Source organism: Muscardinus avellanarius, assembly GCF_963383645.1.
Source record: "Muscardinus avellanarius genome assembly, chromosome: 14".
In the NCBI taxonomy this organism is placed as follows: domain Eukaryota; kingdom Metazoa; phylum Chordata; class Mammalia; order Rodentia; family Gliridae; genus Muscardinus; species Muscardinus avellanarius.
The window spans coordinates 21593390-21617031 of NC_137800.1; the positions used below are offsets into that span (position 1 = coordinate 21593390).

Here is a 23642-nt window from a genome sequence, read left to right on the forward strand (position 1 = left end):
AATCTATAAATTCTACTCATATGAGTCGCTGAAAAAGTATTGTGCAGGGATCAATAAATCACTTCAAAAGCAGTGTTAGAAGAACATTCCATGTCTTTGCTATACCAGTTACAATAACATGATTAGGCTCCAGAGTGTTGGGAAAACTCATTTCTTTAGCTTTTAACATTACAGTAAATGACCTGGCAACAGATTTAACATTTGTTTTGTAAGTCCAAGGTTAACTCTTTAGTTATTGGCTACAAAATCTGTAATCCCACCAGAATTTTAGAGTCATTAAGTACTTTAGTTTGCAGTCACTTAAAAACCATAATGATGCTTTCCAGGAAGAAGATATGGAGAGAGAGGGAGGAATTTCTACTCCTCAGTGATACGAGAGTAAATTAGAACAAGAGGAAATCATAATTATGAAGAGCTGTGTGTTACATACGCCTTACCAAAGTACAAATTTTGCATTTTACTTAGAAGAGTCACTTGTGAACAAAAGTGCACAGTTAAAAGTAGTGATTCTGTACAACCAGCTATGAGGTTGGTATTTTCTTTCATTTGTTTTTGACTTCTCCCACAAAACAGACAGGACCCAAGTGGCAGTGACAGATACAACACTCCATTCCTTATCTGGATAGTCTTAGGGTTGCAACATTGAGGGGCATTCTCACCCACAGCATGACAAGTGAGGTCTTTGGATAAAGGAAGGGACTTTTCTACCCAACGCAAATTTTTATGGGTATGCCAATTCCAAGCAAAAATCCAAACTTTTTTTATTCTCTGGGTGATAAGAATGAGATTCCTCCCAAAATGTTCAAAAAATCAGTAATGATATAAAAAAAATTGGAGGAAAGGGTAGGGAATTCAGGAAACTACCAAAATATATGCATAAAATACATTTCATATATATCTTTTAATTTAATATCATTTAAAAAATCTCTCTAATGCTCTTGGATGGGCTTTTGAAAAATAAAATTATACTTCATTGGGTTTGAATTTGGTATGCCATTTCCTAACACTAACATTTTTAAATTTTGTTTTAAAAGGTTCTGTGCCAATCTAAAGCTAAAACATTAGCCTCAGGAAGAAAACTTGGGAACTTGAGTCCCAAGCAAGTTACTAATAAATATGATTAAATATTTGAAACTTTTCTATTAGAGTGAATGTTCTAATATCACATATTGATTTAGGTTTTCTGTGAACTGTGATATAATTTTATTTTTCCTTTGGTGGTACTGGAGAAGGAACCCTTCTACCTCCGGGCTACACTCCCAGACCTATTTTATATATATATTTTTATTTGGAAACAGGGTCTCTTAAGCCAGTGAGGCTGGTTTCAAACCTGCATGATCCTCCTGTCTCTGCCTCCCAATCGCAGCGATTACAAGCATGTGCCACCACGCCCGGCATCTGTGAAATAATTTTTAAAAACATATTTGGCGATATGAACTGTTTACAAACAGGGAAACATTGTAGTGTTTTTGTGTGCATGGTGAATATAAGTCTCAATAAACCATCCCAATTAAAAAGCACCTGGAAATCTTGAGCATTATCTTGATTAAATTAAAGTATTCTAGTAAATGCATCGTTAGTAGGATTATGCTATCTTTATTTTTGGTGGTATTGGGGGTGGAACCCAGAGGCTTTCTACCTCCGGACTATATTCCCAGACCTTTTTTAAATTATTTTATATTTATTTGGAAACAGGGTCTCACTAAGTTGCTGAGGGCCTCACTAAGTAGCTGAGGCTGGCTTTGAACCCGTGCGATCCTCCTGTCTCAGCCTCCCAAGCGCGGGGATTACAAGCGTGCGCCACAACGCCCGGCTGATTATGCTATCTTTATTAATTAAAGCACCATGTATTAGAAACTTTGTCCCACTTTAATATCAGTCAACACTTTTTTTTTTACTAAAAGAAAAAATTTATAGGACTAGTCATCATAGTCTCTCAACCAATTACCTACCTAACTCTTGGATTCTCTACAACTCCCCTGTCAATTATTCTTCCATATTCAATATCTCTAGTAACAGGGAACTCACTAACTCTTTCCAGTCTGTGGGTAAATAATTTTATACAGCTGAGCATGGTGGCACACACCTGCAATCCCAGTACTTGGGAGGCTGAGACCTGAGGATTTAAAGAGAGCCTCAGTCACTTATCAAGACCGTGTTTCAAAGTAAAAAATAAAATCGGGCTCAGGGTGCAACTCAGAGGTAGAATGTTCTTGGGTTAAATCCCTAAGCCAGCCTGGCATGGTGGTGCACGCTTGTAATCCCCGCACTTGGGAGGTGGAGACAGGAGGATCGCGCAGGTTCGAAGAGACCCTGTTTCCAAATAAAAATATTAAAAAATAGGTGTCTGGGAGTGTAACCCGGAGGTAGAAGGCTTTCCAGGAACCCCAGTACCACCAAAAAACAAAATGAAACAAAACAAATCCCTAAACTGGGCGTGGTGGCGCATGTTTGTAATCCCAGCATTCGGGGAAGATGAGACTGGAGGATCCTGGTTCACTGACTGCCTCAGCTACTTAATGAGGCCCTTCGTAACTTAGTGAGACCCTATTTCAAAATAAAGAATAAAAAATAGGGCAGAGGGTGCAGCTCAGAGGTCTAATGCCCCTGGGTTCCATCCTCAGACCCACACACACACAAAAAAGTTGTGTATCACGAGGTTACCATCACTTTAAAACTAAATGTTGGGCTGTAGCCAGGTGGGTGTGGGGGTGCTCTACCCACAATCAGAAAGGAGTATACTTTCATCACAACATAACAAAATCTAAATTTTTCAAAGAAGGAGATTTGAGTCTGTGTCTAATCATAACTCTAATTTCCACATTTTAAAAAAATCCGGTGATTGCAATATGTCAGTCTTGGATAATTTGCTCTGAAAAGCCAATAGCAGTGAGACGTGCCACTTTGTTCGTTATTCAAATGGCCAAATAAAACCAGGTATAATTAGTGCCACTTCCTGCTCTTGCTCACTCCCGATGCCCCTCCCTGCTCCAGCAGGAACTCCTCACGCTGGCATCTGAGGAGCCCTGGACGCAGCTTTCTTGGCAGAGGGCTCAGTGGCCTGCACCCCTGAAAGTATGTATTTGATGGGCACATCTGGGAGGAGGAGACAGAGAACTACCTGTGTGGTTACAATCGGAAAGCAGCATTTGCGAGGTGTTTGAGAGTGTTGGGAACTTGATTCAAGGGGCACGTCAGATATTAAATCCAAGTCGATGTACATAGGTGTGTGTGTGTGTGTGTGTGTGTGTGTGTGTGTGTGTGTGTGTGTGTAAAACTGCCACTCTGCGCTTGTTACGAAGGCATTCACTGTTTTAGCCAAAAGAGTTGCTTCAGGGCCCATGAGGCTATCTGCTAGCAATAGAATTCCTCCTTCCACCCGTGAATTTTCATTATTGGATTAAAACCTTTCTCTCCTTGGTGGATAGAGCTTCTTCTTCATGTGTTAGAGCTCTCCTAGGAAAGCCGGCCTCTAAATGTGGGTTTCTGGAAGGAACACAAAATAAGGACAAAGGGGGCACTTTCTGGAAATAGGGTGGCTTTGAAAGGACTGAGCTGGGGAAAAGTTCAGCCTGAAAAAAAGAAAAAGGCTGGGGTGTGGGATGTGTGAGGCTCTGGGTTTAATACTAGAGGGAAGGAAGGAATGCAAGAAGAAAGGAGGGGGGAGGAAGGAAGGAAGGAAAAAAGAGGAAAGGAGGGGAGAAGGGAGGAAGAGAGGGAGGGCAGGAGGGAGGGACGGAGGAAGCGAAAGGGAAGGGAAGGGAGTCCTTACATATGTTTCCGTTTAATTGCATGTGCGCTCACACTGGTTAGGAGCATGCTTTGTGGTTCTGGAGAGGCCAAATTAGCCACATTTGTGGGCCGTTGGTCTAGAACAGAGCCAGAGCACAGGACAGGGGACCCGAGGGACTGAAGCTGCCTCCTTCCTCTGCACAGCCAAGCTTAGAGCAGCTGACAGAGCCGCCACCGACCAAGGCTCACCTGGAGAAGAGGTGAGAGTGGGGAAAGGAGGCTCTGGATTGGGAAGCTTGGGGTTTTTCAGAAACAAGGGCATTTTCCCCTCCCTCCCCACCGTCCACACTTCTAATCAGTTCCCTCCTCCCTGGCCCCTGATCTAAGCAGCCTGAGGCAAGACCCAAAGGATTGGGACCTCTTAGATGAGCTCCCCTGTCCTTTGCCTTTGGAGACACTGTTCCTCTGCTGATGAAGTCCTCAGCCTAACTGGCTCTCACACAAAGAAGTAACGGCTGGGCTTCCTGGGAGTGCACGCTTGTGGGGCGTCCTGCCATTGGAAAGTCCAGGGTCCCAGGAGGAGCCTCCGTCCTTTTCCCTAGCTTGGCTTTAGGCCCTTTGGGTTTCCTAACTCCGATGTGATCATTGCATTGCGATGGACACGTTCCAAGAGCACGGAAGATTGACAGAATTGTCTCATAAAACATCTCCTATCTCATCCCCTTGGGAATGTGATCCAGCTTACAACAATAGCTAATAATTACCTGCCGTGACCATAGCAACAAGAGCGCTGACTGTGCACCTCTGGCTGTTCTCCGTGCGCAGTTTCTCCTCCTCAGGCTCACGCTGTAATCCATCTTTCCCCCAGTGCTTTCAGGGCTTGGAAACATTCGGTACACATTTTCACAGTGGAGGTGACTTTGAAGTGTGACTTGTCAGGTCATGCCGATTTATTTTCGTGTTTGTGTAGATAATTGGTAAGGGTGGACTTTTTTTTGACTAACAGGTGCAACTAGAGAATTTGTGATGACGTGACAGAGGGATGGGGAAACTTTTTTTTAGTTGGGAAACTAAATCCCCAACTCATGTTCTGGAAATTTTACTTTGTCACTCATGGGAATGTATTATATTTGTAAAGAGTCAAAATAGTCTACAAAACCCAAATGACATGTTCATGTCACTCTTGCAAGTTGTGATAGAAATATTACAGCTGCTCATCCTGGTCACCCACAACAGTGACCACTTGTTCCTGTAATTATCAGTGGCTACCTATGGCACTTTCAGAAATGTCGTGGCTTGAATAATACACTGCACGTTTACACATTGTTTCCAGAGTGGAAGTGGGGAACATGGTATTTTCATATTTCTTGGAAAAATGGCAACTTGTCCAAGGAGCAGTAGATTCTTAGAGCTAACACTGACTTATAAATGGGAGGGAATGAGCATTTCACACTGACTCCTATCTAAGAAAATAATTGTTAACCTAGGTATGGTGGCACATGCCTATAATCCCAGTACTTGGGAGGCTGAGACAGGAGGATCGCAGGTTCAAGGACAGCCTCAGTAATGTAGCAAGACTCTCATCAACCTAGTGAGACCCTATTTGAAAACAGAAAAAAGTTTAAAAAGGCCTGTAGCTCGGAGATAGACTGGCCCTGGGTTCAAACCCCAGAGAAAGAGGGAGGGAGAGAGAGAACGGAAGGAAAAAAGGGAGGAAGAAAGGAAGAGAGGAAAGAAGGAAGGAAGGAAGGAAATAGATAATATTAAACAAAAAGTGCTAAAACAAGCATGGCGAATATGTTTCCACTGAGGTGCCAGCTCTAATCAGTGGGTAGGGGCTGCCCACAGCGCTTATTTGTAAAGGAGTCAGAAACCAAATCTTGGGCCAATGGGAAAGAGGGCTTACCCTATTACAGATATCTGTCCTGAGCACTGGAAAAGGGCACTGTAAAATGTACAGCAGATATTGAATGCCACTAGCATAAAGTGAGATGGGATCTTACCAATAATTAATTCAACCGGTGTTTTACAAAATGTGCTCCGTGTAACACTAATTTTTCAACGAGTTTATCAAAGCACACGGCCCATGGTCAAGTAACATGGAGAACAATGCCTGCCGCATTTTTGTAGAAATCCACCATACACTGGTGCAGTCAAAGCTCTAGAAAGTTCTGTAGTAAAGACAGATGTTGACATTTGCTTAACCCAGTGTTTCACAAACCTATTTGGCTGCTGAAACCTTTTCAGTGTGATCTGTCGAGCTGATGCAGAACGAGTTTCTTGGGACACGTTTGGGGATGTGCGAGTCACGCTCGTGCTCTGAATCTCACGAGTGAGGAAACTCAAGCCCTGAACAGAGAATGTCACCTCAGCTGGTCTGTGGACCAAGCCAAGCAAGAACCCAGGACTGCTGACTGCAGAGCCAGGTCCTTGCTACTGCAGCAGCGGCATGGAAAATATTAGAAGCAATCGAAGATTTTAATAGCTTCTGGCAGCACAAATATTTGCTGTAGATTCCACCTGAGGGTTTTTATAGTTGTTTTTTAAGGATAGTGATGAAATATCTGCATGCTCATAATATCTAGGCACAAAGCTACCACTCCTGGTCAAAACCCATGAAAATAAGAATCATTTTTTTTCCAGAGACAAAGGACAGAAGTTTATTAAGGAAAAGTAAGAATACACATTCAAGGGAGAGGAGTGTGGACCAGCTCAAGAGTGTGAGACGCAGATACAGTTATTCCTAATATTTAATTTTATCTTAGTCGATCCAAACCTCTTTTTTATCTTCTTTTCGTAGGAGAGAAAGTGATTATTGAGAAAAGAATTGCTGGACATATGACTCTGGTTTGGGTTCTGAATCTATTTTATCATTTCCTGGGCTTTGAATTTCAAAAAGGCCGATCTATTTATTGGTCTCTTTTGGACCATAAGGTTAAAGTACATCTGTTATCCCCACAAATTTAGCTTTTGGCCTTCGAGCTAAGCAGTCATGAAATTATAGCCATAGTAAATTTAGACAAGGACTAATTTCATTTCAGTCTGCCTATAAATCCACATGACAGAATAAACATGGTGTGTCTTGCGGTTAATGTGAACACATGCAAAAAATTAAGAAATCTTTGGTGACAAGACAAAAAAATACTTCCTAAGAATTAATTGGTGTTTAATTGAGTAAGTATGACATGTGATACTTACAGATGGCTGAGCTCTGGGTTTAGGCATAAACAAAACTCATTTTAGGCAGGACTTTCCAGCTTGGTTTCGGTGGTTCTATAGTTCATGGTAGAGACCTGCTATTCCCTTGTGGGAGAGGAACACCTGGAACCCATAACCATCTCTGACCCACTGATCTCGCTTGGATATTCTTTGCCCTTTATTTCCATTATAATAGCACTAAAGAAACTAGTCGCTTTAGTTTCTTCAATCCTGGGCTCCATAAAGACATGTAGCTGTTTGTACTTTGAAAGAAGAGGCAGCTGGGGGCTCCTTCTGCCATCCTGTGGTCATCCCTGACAGCCCTTTGAAGACAGTTTTTTCCAGGAAGCAAGTCCAAATTAGGGAAATTGCAAAGAAACAAAGAGACGCCTTTCAACCTAACTCTGTGTTTCTCCATGAGCACAAAGACATGGACTTAGAAGAGAAAGTAAAAAATCAACTGTTTTTAAAGTTTTTTTTTTAAATTTAATAAGCCTCTTATTGTTTCTATTAACTGGCTTCTAAGTTCAACCATTTTGCTTAGCAAGCTAGAGAGCATTAGCCAAAGTTCATTGATGAAGCTTTATACATTTTATGAGTCAGATTTGTTTTCTTTTAAAAGCCACATGTTTAAAATACAGTGCCCAGAAAATTTTCACAATATATGGTTGCGGTTCAATAAAATAAGAATGGCAAAAAAAAAAAAACCTTGTGACTCATAAAATCTATATTTCTTGCTAACTGGTAGTAGTAGAATACTATTTCTATTCAACCCATAAGCCAAGTGATGCCATATGTAATTTTTAAGACATAAGCTATTAGTATACTCTACTGGAAAGTGTATATTAAACATCTAGTGTATTTGTTAGATCTTCTCATTTACCAGTTGAATTTATTCTCATAAAAGTCAACACGCACGTTCCTATCTTGGACAGTCAGAGTGCTCTGAGCTTTCCCAGATGGATATCCCAGCTCCGGTGTACAGTTCTGAGCCCCTCTGCCAGTGGCCAGGGTAAAAGGAAGGCCATGTGGGGAGGTAAATTTTTAATTTTCCTACATCATCTAAAAATGGAAATGATGGGTGTTTTTTAGGGACAGCCATGTGCTCGGAAACAACTGCAGTTCCCTGAATTGAGTTATCCTCCCGACCCCTTTGATCCCTCACCAAGCGAGCTCAGGACTGCAGACAGATGCAGCCACCTCCCCTAACAATCTCACTCACACCAAGTCAGCAGCTCCATCGAGCCCACCTTGAAATGTAGAAAGTGGACAGTTAAACACTGAACAGCTCTATGTAAAACACCTTCTTGAATTTAATCCAACCACATCCTGCTGGTGCATAATATGATCCTGGGATTTGGGGCACCCTCTCATTTTTAGGAATGTTTAGAAAATCCTAAAGGGGGAAAAGACATCATGCAACAAAAAGGAAAAAAAGTACATATTATATATAACATATTTGAACGTGCATTGTTTACTTATATATACATTTTAAATACACACACACACACACACACACACATACATATATATTTTTCCTTGATTCAAAAATCTCATCACAGAATGGTATAAACATGCCTTCTTTTTTCTTTTTTCTTTCTTTTTTTTTTTTGTGTGTGTGGTATTGGGGATAGAATCCAGGGGCCTTCTACCTCTGTACATCCCTGACCTATGTTATATTTTATTTGGAAACAGGGTCTCACTAAGTTGCCGAGACCCTCACTAAGTAGCTGAGGCTGGCTTCGAACCTGTGCGATCCTCCTGTCTCAGCCTCCCAAGCGCGGGGATTACAAACGTGCGCCACCACGCCCGGCTCTAAATATGCCTTCTTAAATACTACAATCTTGTTTCCTATATTCTGTAATCTTTTGTAAGTAAAAAGAGATAAGACAAAATTTCTGAAGACCATCAACATTTTCTTCTCTCCAGTAAATTCATTTAACCATAATTCTTTTATCCAAAGCAAATAAATGAGAAGCCTTAACTAATTTTAAGTGTGTGTGTGTGTGTGTGTGTGTGTGTGTGTGTGTGTTACCAGGGATTGAACCCAGAGACAGTCTACCTCTGAACCACACTCCTAGCCCTTTTTATTATTTGTTTTGAAATAGGTTCTTGCTAGGTTATTGAGAATCTTGCTGTCTTGGAGGCTGCCCTCACCCCTTGATCCTCCTGTCTCAGCCTCCCAAGTACTAAGATCAGAGGTGTTCATCTTCATGCCTCACCAGCTACCATCAATTTTGAAAGATATTCAAAGCAGTACAAGCTTCCATGTGACCACAGAGCCTGAGCAGTTTACCTAGCTTTTCTTTATGCCTACAATTAGGTTTTCTTCTTCATTTGCCCTTACTACTAATTTATAAAATAAGAAAACTACTTTATCTGCTGCCTGTACTCCCCATCATTCCTGGATTAAAGTACATAAACCCCTTACTGAATGAATAAATAAATGATTCATAAATGAGTGAACAAATGAATATGACTATATCTTCTCTTTACACATTATTCCTAATTAGTACAAAGTTGTTCTCATACCCTGCTTATGGCCTCAAAGTCTGACAACCAGTCCCAACTGGCTTACTCCTACATCCGTGGGTCTTAATTCTTTTGAAGGGGGATTTGCCATGCACACTAATTTTTCAAGTTTGCTTCTCCAGTTTCCCTCGGCTCCCTATTGTGTGGCAATTACATAGCTGCTTAGCAGCTGCACCAGAGATTAGAGCAGAGGAATCCATAAACTTTGTTAAAACATGTTTATATCCACAGCTTGATGAAAGATGGAGCTGAAAGCATCGAGAAAGATGGAACTTTGGGGATTATCTAGATTTAATGGCCCATGTTCTTTCTTTTCATGGCCATAGATAAGTGAGAGCTACCCATATCTAAAAATATAATGACAATGATTTCACAAGCTTGTTGTGAAAATACAGTAAGATTATCTGTGCTGGGCACATGACATATAATAGGCAGTCAATAAATATTAACTCTGCCCCTTAATTGGATTTATATAAATCCTTAAGAAATGTGTTCATGTATGCTTGGATCACTTTGAATCTCACTCTAATGTATAGTTACACTGCACCAAGAAAAGTATAAGAAATCACACTGTTTCCAAATATTATATTATCTCTTCCTCACAGCTATGATGGTAGAAAACTCAAAGTGTGACTGAAGTTGAAATTTATTAGAAGTTCAGAATGGGAATGTGAACAATAAAGTTTTAATTTTCCAATATACTACCTAGAGGACTATTTACTAGATGAATGGCTCACAAGAATTAGAAATGGGATGAAGAAAGGTCTGGGGGTGACCTGAAGCAGCACTTTCCCTAAGTAGACTCTCTGTTAGGTATATTACCTGCTTCTAGACACGCTCCTTGCTACTCCTCTTCCAGACCACACCCTCCTCCACTCTTAACTCATTATAAACAGAAAAGACTTCTGCCAGAAGGATCTGCAGGAAAGGGATGCTGTATCATCTAGACACAGACCAAACTGAGGATGGCAAATGTGTTTCATTTCAAACTTGGGCTCTGGTTGCTTTGTAGACTGCCCAAACAGCTGAGACTACTATGGCATTCCACTTTACAAGCAAAAGAACATCCTGATTAACTCGTGATGTCTGCCACAGGATAAGAAACATCCTGATTAATTGGTGATGTCTGTCACAGGGGAAGGAACAGCCTGATTAACTGGTGATGTCTGCCACAGGGGAAGGAACAGCCTGATTAACTAGTGATGTCTGCCACAGGGGAAGGAACAGCCTGATTAACTAGTGATGTCTGCCACAGGGGAAGGAACAGCCTGATTAACTAGTGATGTCTGCCACAGGAGAAGGGAGGCAGAGCCATTCCCTGCTCCTTGCATTTACCAAACCTATTCCTTGTCTTGTTATATATGCTTTGCTGTTTAGCTCGGCACACCATTGTTAATGTGGGAAGAACTTCAGAAGGTCAAAATTAAATCAACAGACCTGACTTCTAGCTCTTATTTAAAGAATGCTAAATGTTTTGAATCCCTTGCCAGGAAACTGTTAGGATTATGACCTTTAAGAAACAAACATGACTGCAGCACACACACATCTCGTCCAATGTGTGATGTCAAAACTTCGAAGCGCCATGGTTCTCTTAGGTTAGATAAGAAGGTGATTTATCTTCAATCTGCTGCATAGTGTGGACAAGGCTGATTTCCTCTTCATATTCATGCACTTACTAGATTATTTGGAGTTCAATTTTATGCATTTTGAGTGCACTTTAGCTTGAGTTGGTGAGAGGTGATAAACTTCTCTCTATGTAGCTTTTACAGCAGAAACCAGGGCAGATATTATTTAAACTATCCCTTCAGTCCTTTCTTCATTTGTAAGCTGCTGCTTCTTGGACTGACTGAATGGCCGTGTTCCATGTTTTGAAATGCTGGTTTTATTTTTATTCTGATACAGTGAGGCTAAGAGGTGAAGGGATAACTGCTCTGGAAAAGACAATTTGTCCTCATAGTTCCCAAGAGGAGGAGACATGCCCCGTGTGCTCACTGCTGCAAACCTAGAGGGAATTGCCAGGGCCAGTCAGAAGGCACCAGAAGGGACAGGAAGAGCCTTATTATGACTTTCACGGGAAGGGACCAAATGAGCAGACTTCGGTTTGGCCAAGTTGATAACTTCAGTGGAGGCAGGTGGAGGTCCCTGCCCCTATGCTTGAGGCCCACTGAGATTATAGGTGCATGGCCCTGAGGTGTTAGGGTGCGTTTGTAGTATCCCTGAGTAAGAGCCTAATGCAGAAAGTAGAGGAGGTATAGCTCTGGGCTGATTCATTTGCATGCGAAAGGCATGCTCTGGAAGGAGAGTCCTTTAATGTCTTCAAGAACTGGCTTGCCTAGGAGGGGCAATCTCTCCAGGGTACGCAAACCCCCAGATGTCAGAGCAACAGAAATACTGAAAATAAGAAGGCATGATTAATATATTCCATATGCCAATCATGGTGCTGGAACCTAGTTAATATGTTAATAAAAGCAAGTATTTATCTTGGAGAAAACTTACATGCCATTAAGCTGGAAAAGCACATGAAGAACTCATTTCAATATAATGTAGAAAATTAAGTACAATGGCTTTGATAAAGACAAATTGTTAAATCCGTTGTTGTAGAAAATATGCTTGTATTTTTCACCTTTACCTTTCTGCCAGTGCTAAGGTATATTTCAAGTATTTTGTTATGTTTACTGTTTATTGGGGGTTTTTTCAACCTTATACTTATTATTACTCAATTAATAATCTTAGTTTTTTAAAATGCTAGTTTTATTAAGTTAATAATCTATAAAAAGCATTCTGTAAAACATAGGATGGTAAGAGGTACTAAACGAGAAAGAATCTCATAATCAAATTAATTTAATAAATGCTGAAGTGAATTGCAAACATTAAAGGCCAAAGTATAATATGTAGCATTTTCCAGAACTATGAGGCCAGAGGTATTTCACTCTTGTTTCACTGAAAGCATTGTCTAAAGTAACATGTACCAGTAAGTATTTTTGAGCACCAGCTATATACAGCACACTCTGAATCCATTTTTTTTTTAAATTAAGTGGCTTTTTGTATAATCAAGAAGCAGTTGGTTTTCTGGGTCAAGAAATAAGATATAAATCCATTAGGTATCATCAAGTTATGATATAAGGAAACAATACCAAAGATATCACAAAGTGGTAAATGACCAATTGTCAGATGAGGGCCATTACATTTTTTTTCAGTAGAGATGGTTGAAACAAACAAAAGAACACAAGTTTGCATACACCTACATACGAGGAACAAGACATACAAAACACATGATACATGGTTGCTGTGTTAAAGTGAACGATGTGGATGAGAACCAGGACTCTAGTGCAGGTTAGCATGGACAAGAGCATATTAGATTCACATACTCATTTTGTTTAATAACTGTGTGTGTGTGTGTGTGTGTGTGTGTGTGTGTGTGTGTGTGTACATGTGTACTACTGGGGACTGAACTCAGGGGCATTCTACCTCTGAGCTACACCGCCAGCCCTATTTTATTTTTATTTTGAAACAAGGTCTCACTAAGTTAATGAGAGTCTCACTACTTGCTGAAGCTGGCATCAAACCTGAAATCCTGAGGGTCGTATTTTTAGAAAAGGATGCAATGTCCAAAGAATTTTATAAAAGATTTGACTCATCAGGCACAGGGCTGCACAGTTCTAATCTCTGTACTTGAGAGAGTAGAATAGGAGGATTGCGGGTTCAAGGCCAGCCTCTGCACATTAGTGAGACCCTATTTCAAAATGGAAGGGAGGAAGGAAAAGGGAGAGAGGGAGGATGGAAGGAAGGGAAGAAGGAAGGAAAGGAGTCTATCTTGGAAGTAGAATGCTCCTTGGTTCAATCTCCAGTACCAAGAAAAAAAAAAAAAAAAAGACTGCATTCAGAGAAAAATCTCTTGGTGATAATTAAGAGTTAAATGAGCAATATAATCCCAGACACTTCAAATTCTGTTAGCCCTAAGTGGCACATTCCTGTAGAGTTCTTTAAAAATAAATTACTTTGGGGGCTCTTGGGGGAAGCTCTGGTTGGATGTAAAGGAAATCAAATGCTGTGTTGAGAGTCTGAGGTGCTGGGGGAATAGAAGAAAGAGTGTGCGAACGAACCTGTATTAAAACAGTCTAGCTGCCCGCAGCCTCCCACCCCAAGGAAAAGTGCTGACCAGCAAGAATGAATTACAGCCCAACTACTCTCTCTATATATCTTGGAGGCCAAGGGGGTCTGCTAGAAAGTGCTGTAAATATCAGAAACGTGGAAGGAAGGCATTAAATCTGTTACAGCTCAGCTGATCAGAAGTCTTTGGGTCAACAAAAATATTGCCACCTACGATTTTTTTAATAGCATGATGTTTCCCTTAACATGGTAGATATTTTTAGCATCATGTTCACATCACTTTTGTATTTTTCTTTAGATAAGGATAATAGATAAAATGGCAATAAATACCAGAGGCATTCATTAGAAAACACTTTATAAGACAATTTTTGAGTTTGGGTTTTACTTTTGGTAACCAGAATGGTCTTTCCAAGTGTGATGATGTCCCCTTATTTCAAGATTGATAAAATGTGCAAGATACTTTACAAGGAAAAAAAACCTATGGGAATTGTCTAGTCATTAATTTCACGGTCTAAGCTGTAGTTTCCACACGAAACGCTGACCCAGATCTTTTATCAAACAGGCATCTTGTTGCGTAGCGTAGCGTTCAGCCTTTCAGTTCTGCTTTCTTGTAGCACACACTACCTTTCCTCTTACTCTCCTGTCCTTTGACCTCCACTTGGCCTGCAGGTGGTTCTGTGAGGGGAAGGAGCTGCACAGCAGTCCTGACATTCAGATCCACTGTGAGGGTGGAGACCTCCACACCCTGGTCATCGCAGAGGCCTTCGAGGACGACACAGGCCGCTACACCTGTCTGGCTACAAACCCCAGCGGCTCAGACACCACATCTGCCGAGGTGTTCATTGAAGGTGAGGAGGGATGTGAGGGCAGGAAGGGTGCGTGGGCTCACAGCCTGAGTTTCCTTGCAGAATGTCCTTGGGAATATGCTTCTCCCGTGCAGACAGCATACTGGTGTTGGGTTTTAAACCTCATTTTTCCTGAACAACTCTATCAATAAATTGAACAGTTCCAGCTCTTACGCACACATCAGCTGTGTCTCATGTCAACATTCCTTTTTGCTTAATGTGTTTCAGCTAGGTTAACTGGAATTTATTTAAAATAGAAAGTCTCTAACTTAGGCTTTCCTTCTCCAGTAAATGAAGTATAGGAATATAATTGGAAAAAAAAATATCGACTGAAGTTAAACTGTAAATGATTTAGAAAAACATTCATGGGAATTCTAAGTGATTGAATATTTTTAAATATAAGATTTTTTAATATCCTCATGTTTTCTACATTTTAAAATTGTGCCTCGCCGGGCGTGGTGGTGCACGCCTGTAATCCCCGCGCTTGGGAGGCAGAGACAGGAGGATCGCACTGGTTAAGAGACCCTGTTTCCAAATAAAAGTAAATAAATAAATAAAAATATATAAAATAGATCTGGGAGTGTAGCCCAGAGGTAGAAAGGCTTCCAGGAACCCCAGTACCACCAAAAAAAAAAAAAAAAAATTGTGCCTCTTTTGTTTAGACTCTTATTTCTGCTAAAAATACTATAAACTTGAACTCAATGTTGGATTAAAAAGTGGTAATCCTTCTGAAAAATATATATATATATATGCTACACCTTTAGTCCTAATTTATCTTTTATATTGAAATAAGGTCTCCCTAAATTGCTGAGGCTGGCCTTGAACTTGCAATTCTCCTGCAAAAAATCACAAGTACAGGGATTATAGACATGCACTACCATGCCTAATATATATATATTTTTTTCTTTTTTTTTTTGCGGGTCTGGGGATGGAACCAGGGGCATTTGACCTCCAAGCTACACCCCTGCCCTATTTTTTATTCTTTATTTTGAAACCGGGTGTTACTGAGTTGCAGAGGCCTCACTAAGTAGCTGAGGCTGTCCGCAAACCACGATTCTCTGGTCTCAGCCTCCCGAATGCTGGGATTACAAGCGGGCGCCACCACGCCTGGCCCTAATTTATATTTTTAACTTGTCGCTTTGGCTTATAATCAGGGAGACTATTTGAAAGCCTCTTGCAGGGGGCTGAGAAGCTATGATGGAGTGTCAGGAGGAAATGGCATAAATGGCAGTGGTCAGAGGTAGATTCCAAAAGCCCCACAGTGGGTTAGATGTGGGGGCAAAGGGATGAGGGAATCAGGTGTGAATACCATTTACATTGGAAACATTACCACTCTCTCAAACAGAGAAGACTAGGGAGGAACTGAATTAGGGGATAGAAGGAGGGAATGGGCAGGAGGCTTAGTGGATGGAAGGATTAAGTGCTCTGTTTTGAACGTGAATTTGAAATCCTTTTCTAGATAGGCAGATCAATACGATGAGTCAGTAGTTGGACATATGAATAGGGCCTAGTGCTCAGAGTGAGAAAACTATACTTGGGGCATCTAGATATAGATAGTAACCAAAGCTGTGGAACTAGACACACTGCTAGACAGATCAAGGAGGAAGAGGAGTTGGGGAAGAGAGAGAGCACAGAGCCTAAGCCTATGACACTCCTACACAGAGAGATTCCAAGAGAAGTGCCAGCTGAGGAGAGGAAAAGGAAGAGCCCCCACGGCAGGAGAGAGGCCAGGCCTGTGGTGCACAAGGAGGCGAGGGAAATTGTCTCAGGAAGCAAGGAGGGGGTGGCTGGCTGTGTCCATCCTTCTGGGAAGTCGGGCAGATGAAGGCAAGGAGGAAACCATTAGATTTAGCAACGATGGATATTTTTGATGACTTTGGCAAGAGAGGCTTGGGGATTCGAGAAAGGACCAGAGATCAAATGGAAGGAGTTGAGAAAAGCTCATGAAAAATGGAAGTAGCAGGAATTAGACACTCATTAGGGAAGTTTTGCTTAACCACCAGGAGAGGCAGGAGGCCAGAACCTGGAAAGGCATGTGGATTCAGCGAGGTGGGATTTACAGTCTCCTTGGTTAGAGCAGGAATCACTAGAATATGTTTATGTGCTGTGTAAATAGTGCAAGAGAGAAAAACAAAATATGAAGGAAAATAAGAAGTAAAGGGAAACTCAAAGAGAGTCTGACCCATGTGTGTATGAGATGGGGAGGCATGTGTCCTTAAGGGCTGGATGACAAGGAGATGGTCTCAAGAATTTTACCATAGGAATAGGAAAGTCAAACCTGGGAGAAACACAGACACCTCGACTTCCCTCCGTTGCCTCCTCCTGGGTTGGAAAATGGATGCACAGATCATTATAGTTTTAAGAAGGCTGAAGTGGGCGAGCTGGTGGCCCTGAAATGTGGGGTGAAGGAAGCTAGATCAAAACAGACCTGGGGTTAAGGAGGATTTGGACTCGCTGGAGACGGCACAGCATTGGCAACATGGAAGATGGGCAGATGAGCAAGCATGATTCAAGTTGGCAGATTCCACTTGACATTTATTTATAGGTTCTTGGTGCTTTAAACATAAGATAAAATGCATCCTACTTTAAGTGACATCTAGAAGCATGCTTCGATCCAGTAAGAGTACTTGTTTCTGCTGACCTCAGCAGGGTAGAGCCCTAGGTGCCAGGACCACCGAATGCCTTCAGTATCTGATAGCAGGGAGATATGTAAGCATAGATTCCTCTTGCTAGATTTTGAAAACTTGCAAAGAGAACCTGAAGGAGTCACATAATGGCTTGGGCCATCCTTCACATCATTTATTTTTAAACCGTTTTTATACCAGGCTTGGTGGCACACACTTATAATCCTAGCACTTGGGAGGCTGAGACAGGATGATCGCAGGTTCAAGACCAGCCTCAGAATCTTAGTGAGACCCTCGGCAATTTAGTGAGGCCCTGTCTCAAAATAAAAAATAAAATAGGGCTAAGGGTGTTGCTCAGAGATAGAATGCCCCTAGTACCGAAAAACCCTCAGTACCAAAAAATAATAATAAAATAGTCTTGTGTAATTTTCATTAAGAGTTTAGTTTCTTGCTCTGTGGCCTTAAATATTCAATGGCTTCGTGTTTTTTCTTCATCTGTACGTATTTAAAAAGCAGATTCTGGCTGGGCATGGTGGAACATGCTTGTAATCCCCGCGCTTGGGAGGCAGAGACAGGAGGATCGCGCTGGTTCAGAGCCAGCCTCGCTGGCTTAAGAGACTGTTTCCAAATAAAAAATATATATATAAAAAAATAGGTCTGGGAGTATAGCCCGGAGGTAGAAGGGCTTCCAGGAACCCCAGTACCACCAAAAAAAAAAAAAAAAAAAAAAAAAAAAAAACAGATTCTTGACAGTATTGATTGAGTTAATCCCTAGGGTGGTTCCTGGCTCATGGAATAGGCTATTGTGAGTATTACAACTATAGCACATTTGCATTTTCATATGGATAAAATGATATAAAAATCATGTATAATTACATTACCTAGTGACACTCTTCTTTTTTCTTCTTTGTCATTGCCGCCTCCTCCTCTTCCTCCTCCTCCTCCTCCTCCTCCTTCTTTCTTTTTTGGTGGGGTAGGGGGCAGTGAGGGGAGTGCTAGGGACTGAACCCAGGGCCTTTAACATGCTAAGCACACACTGTACAACTGAGCTACATCCCCAGCTCAAGATCACTCTTAATATTTGCTCTTTCTAATCTTTTTCCTGTGTGTGTATAAGTATTTTGCATACTCTTGATACCCTCTCTCTTCCCTTTTCTTTTTAACTCAGCCTAATTTTTCACAGACATCTACCCAAGTCACTAAACGTTCCTTCCTCCTGACCAGCAGGTGCGCAGCCCATGACTAAAGGGAGAGGCAGAGTTGGAGGGGGAGGGAGAATCTCCCGGAGGGAAGGGCAGGGACCTTGTTGGCACCAAGATGGAGAATTGATCTTCCCTCTGCAAGAGCTGCTCTGACACCTGAGACAGAAGGTGACATTGAAATGTCACAAGGGCTGGGCAGGTGCACAAAAACTAACAAACATGTTCTTATTCCCGGGACACATACCTTTTTGTGACCCTTTACTTTTCTCTGGAAAGAGTTAGCAAGAATGGTGTGTGTGTGTGTGTGTGTGTGTGTGTGTGTGTGTGTGTGTGTGAAACATGCTTGACTCTAAGAGCTTTACCGCTGAACTACACTGCCTAGCCCAAGAACGACTTTTTCTTTTTTGGTACTAGGGTTTTGAACTTTGGAGCTCCCTTTCTATTTTTTATGTTTAAGCAGAGTCTCACTTAGTTGTTGAGAGTATTGCTAAGTTGCTGAGGCTGGCCTCAAGCCAGAGATCTCCTCTCTCAGCCTCCTAAGTACCAAAATTACAGGGGTGTTCCACCATGCCCAGCTGAGCTTTTATTTTTATTTATTTATTTATTTATTGCGGGTCTGGGGATGGAACCCAGGGGCATTCTACCTCTGAGCTACACCCCCTGCCCTATATTTTATTTTTTTTATTTTGAAACCGGGTCTCACTGAGTTGCAGAGGGCCTCACTAAATAGCTGAGGCTGTCCGCGAACCGCAGTCCTCCAGTCTCAGCCTCCCGAATGCTGGGATTACAAACCTGTGCCACCACGCCCAGCTCCAGCTGAGCTTTTAAATGGAGGTCATTAGAGTATTCTATTTTATCATTTAGATATTTGAAATCGGGTAAAAAATAGCTGTGAAAAACGACTGTTTTTCTCCCTGACTTCTGACCACTTGGAGAGCGTTGGCGATCATCTCTGTAGGACTTTAGACAGTGCGGCTCCCCTTCTCCTGAACACTTTTATGGTTCAAATTAAATTGGTCTCCCAAGCCCTTCTGAGAGCTGAGGCTTTCCTGGCGGTTCCTCGGGGGTTTCCCCTGCCCATCACAGTTTAACTTCCTCCTCGTCTGTAATCTAGTTGTCACGTTTTGTTGCCAGCTTTGCCCTGTTTTCCTTCTACTCCCCCAGTTCTCTCTGCACAGTTTATTTTTCCGTCGGCACTCTCAATACCTAGACAGTAAAGTCCACAGACGTGAGCCCTTACATTGCAGGTTTAGAAACCTGCCCTGTTTCCAACCCACCCTGCACTCCTGTACCACCAGCAAGCTGCTCTTCCCCACCTGCGCCCTCTGCTCCCTGTCCCCAAACAAGCTCTGCAGTTCCTGGGACCATGCATCACTCCGGCAGAAGCCGGCAGCCAGCCCTGGGCCAGCAAGAAGCTAAGCACCGTGCGGAAGACAGATGTGCACAGCACATGGAGATCGGAGGGGACGGAGAAAGTCACAGACCATGGGTTCAAAACTCACTGGTGCAATTCTCCCCTCTCTGCTTTCAAGAGATGTGGCCTCATGCAGAGTAACTAACTGCTTGGTTCTCAGTTTCCCTATCTATAAATTAGATATAACTTCCTTCTTAGTGAGGCTCATTATTAAGATAATTAAATGATATCAAGAAAGAGCTTAGCAGACTGCCAGGAAAATGGTAGTAAGTACTCACACAGGGTAGTTCCCTTCCCAACCCCACCTTCATTCTCAGAGAACTAGTCATTTTCTAGCAGGCATAAGTGACTTGCCTGGTATAAATAGGAATACTGTGAACTCAGGATAGACCAAGCACAGAAAAATGGATGGCCGGGCTGATCTTCATAGCAGGAGAGAATAGCAAGCAACCACTGGGAAGGTGCAGCCCAGGAACATGCATAATAAAGCCACAGGTACAAACAGGAAAAATGAATAAGGAGGGAGACCTCACCTGCCAGGGTCCTAGCGGAGCCTTCAGCGGGGCGTGGTGGTGCATGCCCGTAATCCCAGTCCTTGGGAGACTGAGATAGGCGGATCACAGGTTCAAGACCAGCTCAGCAATTTCATGAGGCCCTTGGCAAGAGAGACCCTGTTTCAAAATAAAAAATAAAATAGGGCTAGGGGTGTGGCTCAGAGGTAGACCACCCCCGGGGTCAATCCCCAGTACCACTAATTAATGAATGAGGTAGTTAATTGATTAATTAAAATCACACCCAACGCATCCCCCACTGCCTACTCCCCTGCCCCGCTTTATTTTTTCACCAAGTTATGTAACCAGCATCTCTATTGTCTGTCTTCTCAAGACTATTGACTCCGTAAGGATTTGCGCTCGCCTTTCTCCCTCCTGCGTCCCCGCACCCACAAGTAGGTCCCACTCTCTGGAATTAGGATTACATGATTTGGTAACGCAGGAAGTTTTGGCAAAGGAAATCAGTTTGGAAATTACACAGACCCTTGAATCTCTGACGTGGGGAGTTTTAATCTTCTGGCATTCACACATCATCTGGCTCTTTAATAGGAGAAGGGTGCTCTAGGAAAATGGATCTGACATACGGCAGAGATGAATTTGGGAGGGCGGGAAATGTTGAAAACGAGATAAGCGTCTATCGTGGAAGCCCAGGAGCCAGGTAGAGAAACCCGGCACCGGAAGGTGATTATAGAAACAAATAGAAAGCGACAAGGCAAATGTGCCGGCAGGGTTCCCAAGGCGGGATGCTTTCAGCATCAACAGAAGACCAGAAACATATTGCAGCAGGGGCACAGGAAGGGGCTCTAGACAGCCATCCAGGAGGATTAAGTGAACCTATATATTCTTTGTGTGTGTGTGTGTGGTACATTATTAGAAACAGGGTCTCACCAAGTTGCTGAGAGCCTCACTAAGTCACTGAGGCTGGCTTCGAAACTGTGCGATCCTCCTGTCTCAGCCTCCCAAACACTGGGATTACAAGCGTGCGCCACCACGCCCAGCCTGGGTGAACCTATATATTCTAAGCATACTGACAGACAAAAGTAAGGAGCTGCAGGATTATATAGAGTGTGGGTCCGTCTGTATAAATGTGTACATAAGTATATGTGTTGGTATATTAAACTTATCAGAAAAATATGTACACCACACATGTGTCAAATGCTATTTAGGAAGACATCCACTGATCTCTTATGTGGCACAATTCTGTGCTATTTGGTTAGTTTTCTATAAGCATGTATTATAATTGAAATAACAAAGTGAATAACACACACACCATACACAATCTATTGACACACAATATTTGTGTATTAAAGTCCCTCTCTGGCTTATCATTAAACTAAAACTCTGATGTGACCTTTAAATGAGGAATATTCATGATGCAAATGGCTTTGGGAGAACATGATCCAAAATTAGAGGCCCTCTTCTTCAGAACAAAGCCACGGTCATACTGGAATTGACCCAAAAGTCAGACACTATCATCCGACTAATGAGTGCTAAAGGCAGTAGTAACCCATGGCCATGTCTGCTACTAGGGGTTAAAAGTCTAAACCGTGGGTGTTTTCTACAGGAATCCTCGTGCACATTTATTTCATAGCTTTTAAGCCATGTAAAAGCGTGGTTGTGATGCCCAAAGTGATAAAAAATGAAACAAATAATGAAGCTGGCTTTAAGAGCATATTGCTTAAAAGAAAACTATTTTTAGTGGCTCTTTTATGATTTTCTGAAGAAACAGGCCAATAAAAATGGTTTGAACCTGAATCATTCTCTATTTCATTGTGTATTTAGACCAAAATAAAATAAGACTTTGTACATTGCCGCTGAAAAAGGAGGAACATAACTCTGAAATTACAAATACCGCGGACATCTTAACTTTATTGTTATCTTTTCATTGCTTTCCCAGGAGCCAGTTCAACAGATTCTGACAGTGAAAGTTCAGCTTTCAAATCAAAGGCTGGAGCTATGCCACAGTAAGTACCTATGATTCCTTCCATTCTCCGCACACCCAAGAATGGCAGACGTTTGCAGGTTATGAAGCCAGACATGCCCTACTGGGATGAGCAAGGCCACCCGATGTCCATCAGAAGTCAAGACATAGTTTTGTTTGTGTTTGTTTGTTTGTTTGTTTGTTTGTTTAATGGTGGTACTGGGGATGGAACCCTTCTACCTCCGGCCTATACTCCCAGACCTATTTTATATTTTTATTTGGAAACAGGGTCTCTTAAGCCAGGGAGGCTGGCTTCAAACCTGCGTGATCCTTCTGTTTCTGCCTCCCAAGCGCGGGTATTACAAGCGTGCGCCACCACGCCCGGCAAGACATAGTTTTTAACTTATAAATTTGAACATTAAAGTCTGCATTTTAGCCGGGCGTGGTGGCACACATTTGTAATCCTGGCGCTTGGGAGGCTGAGACAGGAGGATCGCACAGGTTCAAAGCCAGCCTCAGCTACTGAGTGAGGCTCTCAGCAACTTAGTGAGACCCTGTTTCAAAATAAAATATAAAATAGGTCTGGGAGTATAGCCTGTAGGTAGAGAGCCTCTTGGTTTCACCCCTAGTACCACCAAAAAAAAAAAAAGTCTGTATTTTATTTGTTTGTTTTTCTTTTGTTTATGCTGGACTGGGGATGGAACCCAGGGGCATTCTACCTTCAAGCTACACCCCCAGACCTACTTTTAATTCTTTAATTTGAAATGTGATCTCAATAAGTTGCAGAAGGCCTCACTAAGTAGCTGAGGCTGTTGGCAAATGAGGATCCTCCCTTCTCAGCCTCCCAAGTACTGGGATTACAAGCATGCGCCAACACGCCTGGCTTATATTTTTAACATTGATATGACAATCATTAAAAACCAACTATCTGATTACAAATGTGTGAAAAGAGCAGTCACATTAAGAGAAAATCAGTTAAATAATTCCTAAAATGTAGATGAGGAAAGCCGGGCCTGGTGGCCTATACTTATAATCTTAGTACTTGGGAGGTTGATACAGGAGGATCGCAGGTTTGAGGCCAGCTTCAGAAAATTTTCAAGACCCTTTTTCAAAATAAAATAAAATGGTGCTAAGGTTGTAGCTCAGAGGTAAAATGCCCCTGGGCTCAATCCCCAGTACCACAAAATAATCTGTGTATACATATATTTTCAATATTTACATAATATACACACACACACACACACACACACACACACGAATGAGGAACAAAAATATCTGATTAGTCCAGAAATAGATTATTTGTGATACTGGGGTTTGAACCCAGGGGTATTCTACCTCTGAGATATATCCCCAGCCCTATTTTTTTGTTTGTTTTGTTTATTTGTTTGTTTGTTTGTTTGTTTGTTGTGGTGCTGGGGATGAAACTCAGGGGCATACTTTTTTTTTTTTTTTTTTGGTGGTACTGGAGTGGAACCCAGAGACTTTCTACCTCCGGGCTATACTCCCGGACCTA

The 23642-nt window shown here is 42.0% G+C and overlaps 1 protein-coding gene across 1 annotated transcript in view; it reads left to right on the top strand.

Annotated features, from left to right (window-relative positions):
* PALLD (palladin, cytoskeletal associated protein) overlaps nt 1-23642 on the top strand; it is a gene marked incomplete at its 3' end in the record, with an annotated part of 424215 nt that overhangs the window by 154539 nt on the left and 246034 nt on the right. Inside the window, exons 3-4 of the mRNA XM_080710225.1 lie at nt 14242-14420; nt 22106-22172. Coding sequence (XP_080566351.1) covers nt 14242-14420; nt 22106-22172 — 246 coding nt within the window. The remainder of the gene's footprint in view (nt 1-14241; nt 14421-22105; nt 22173-23642) is intronic.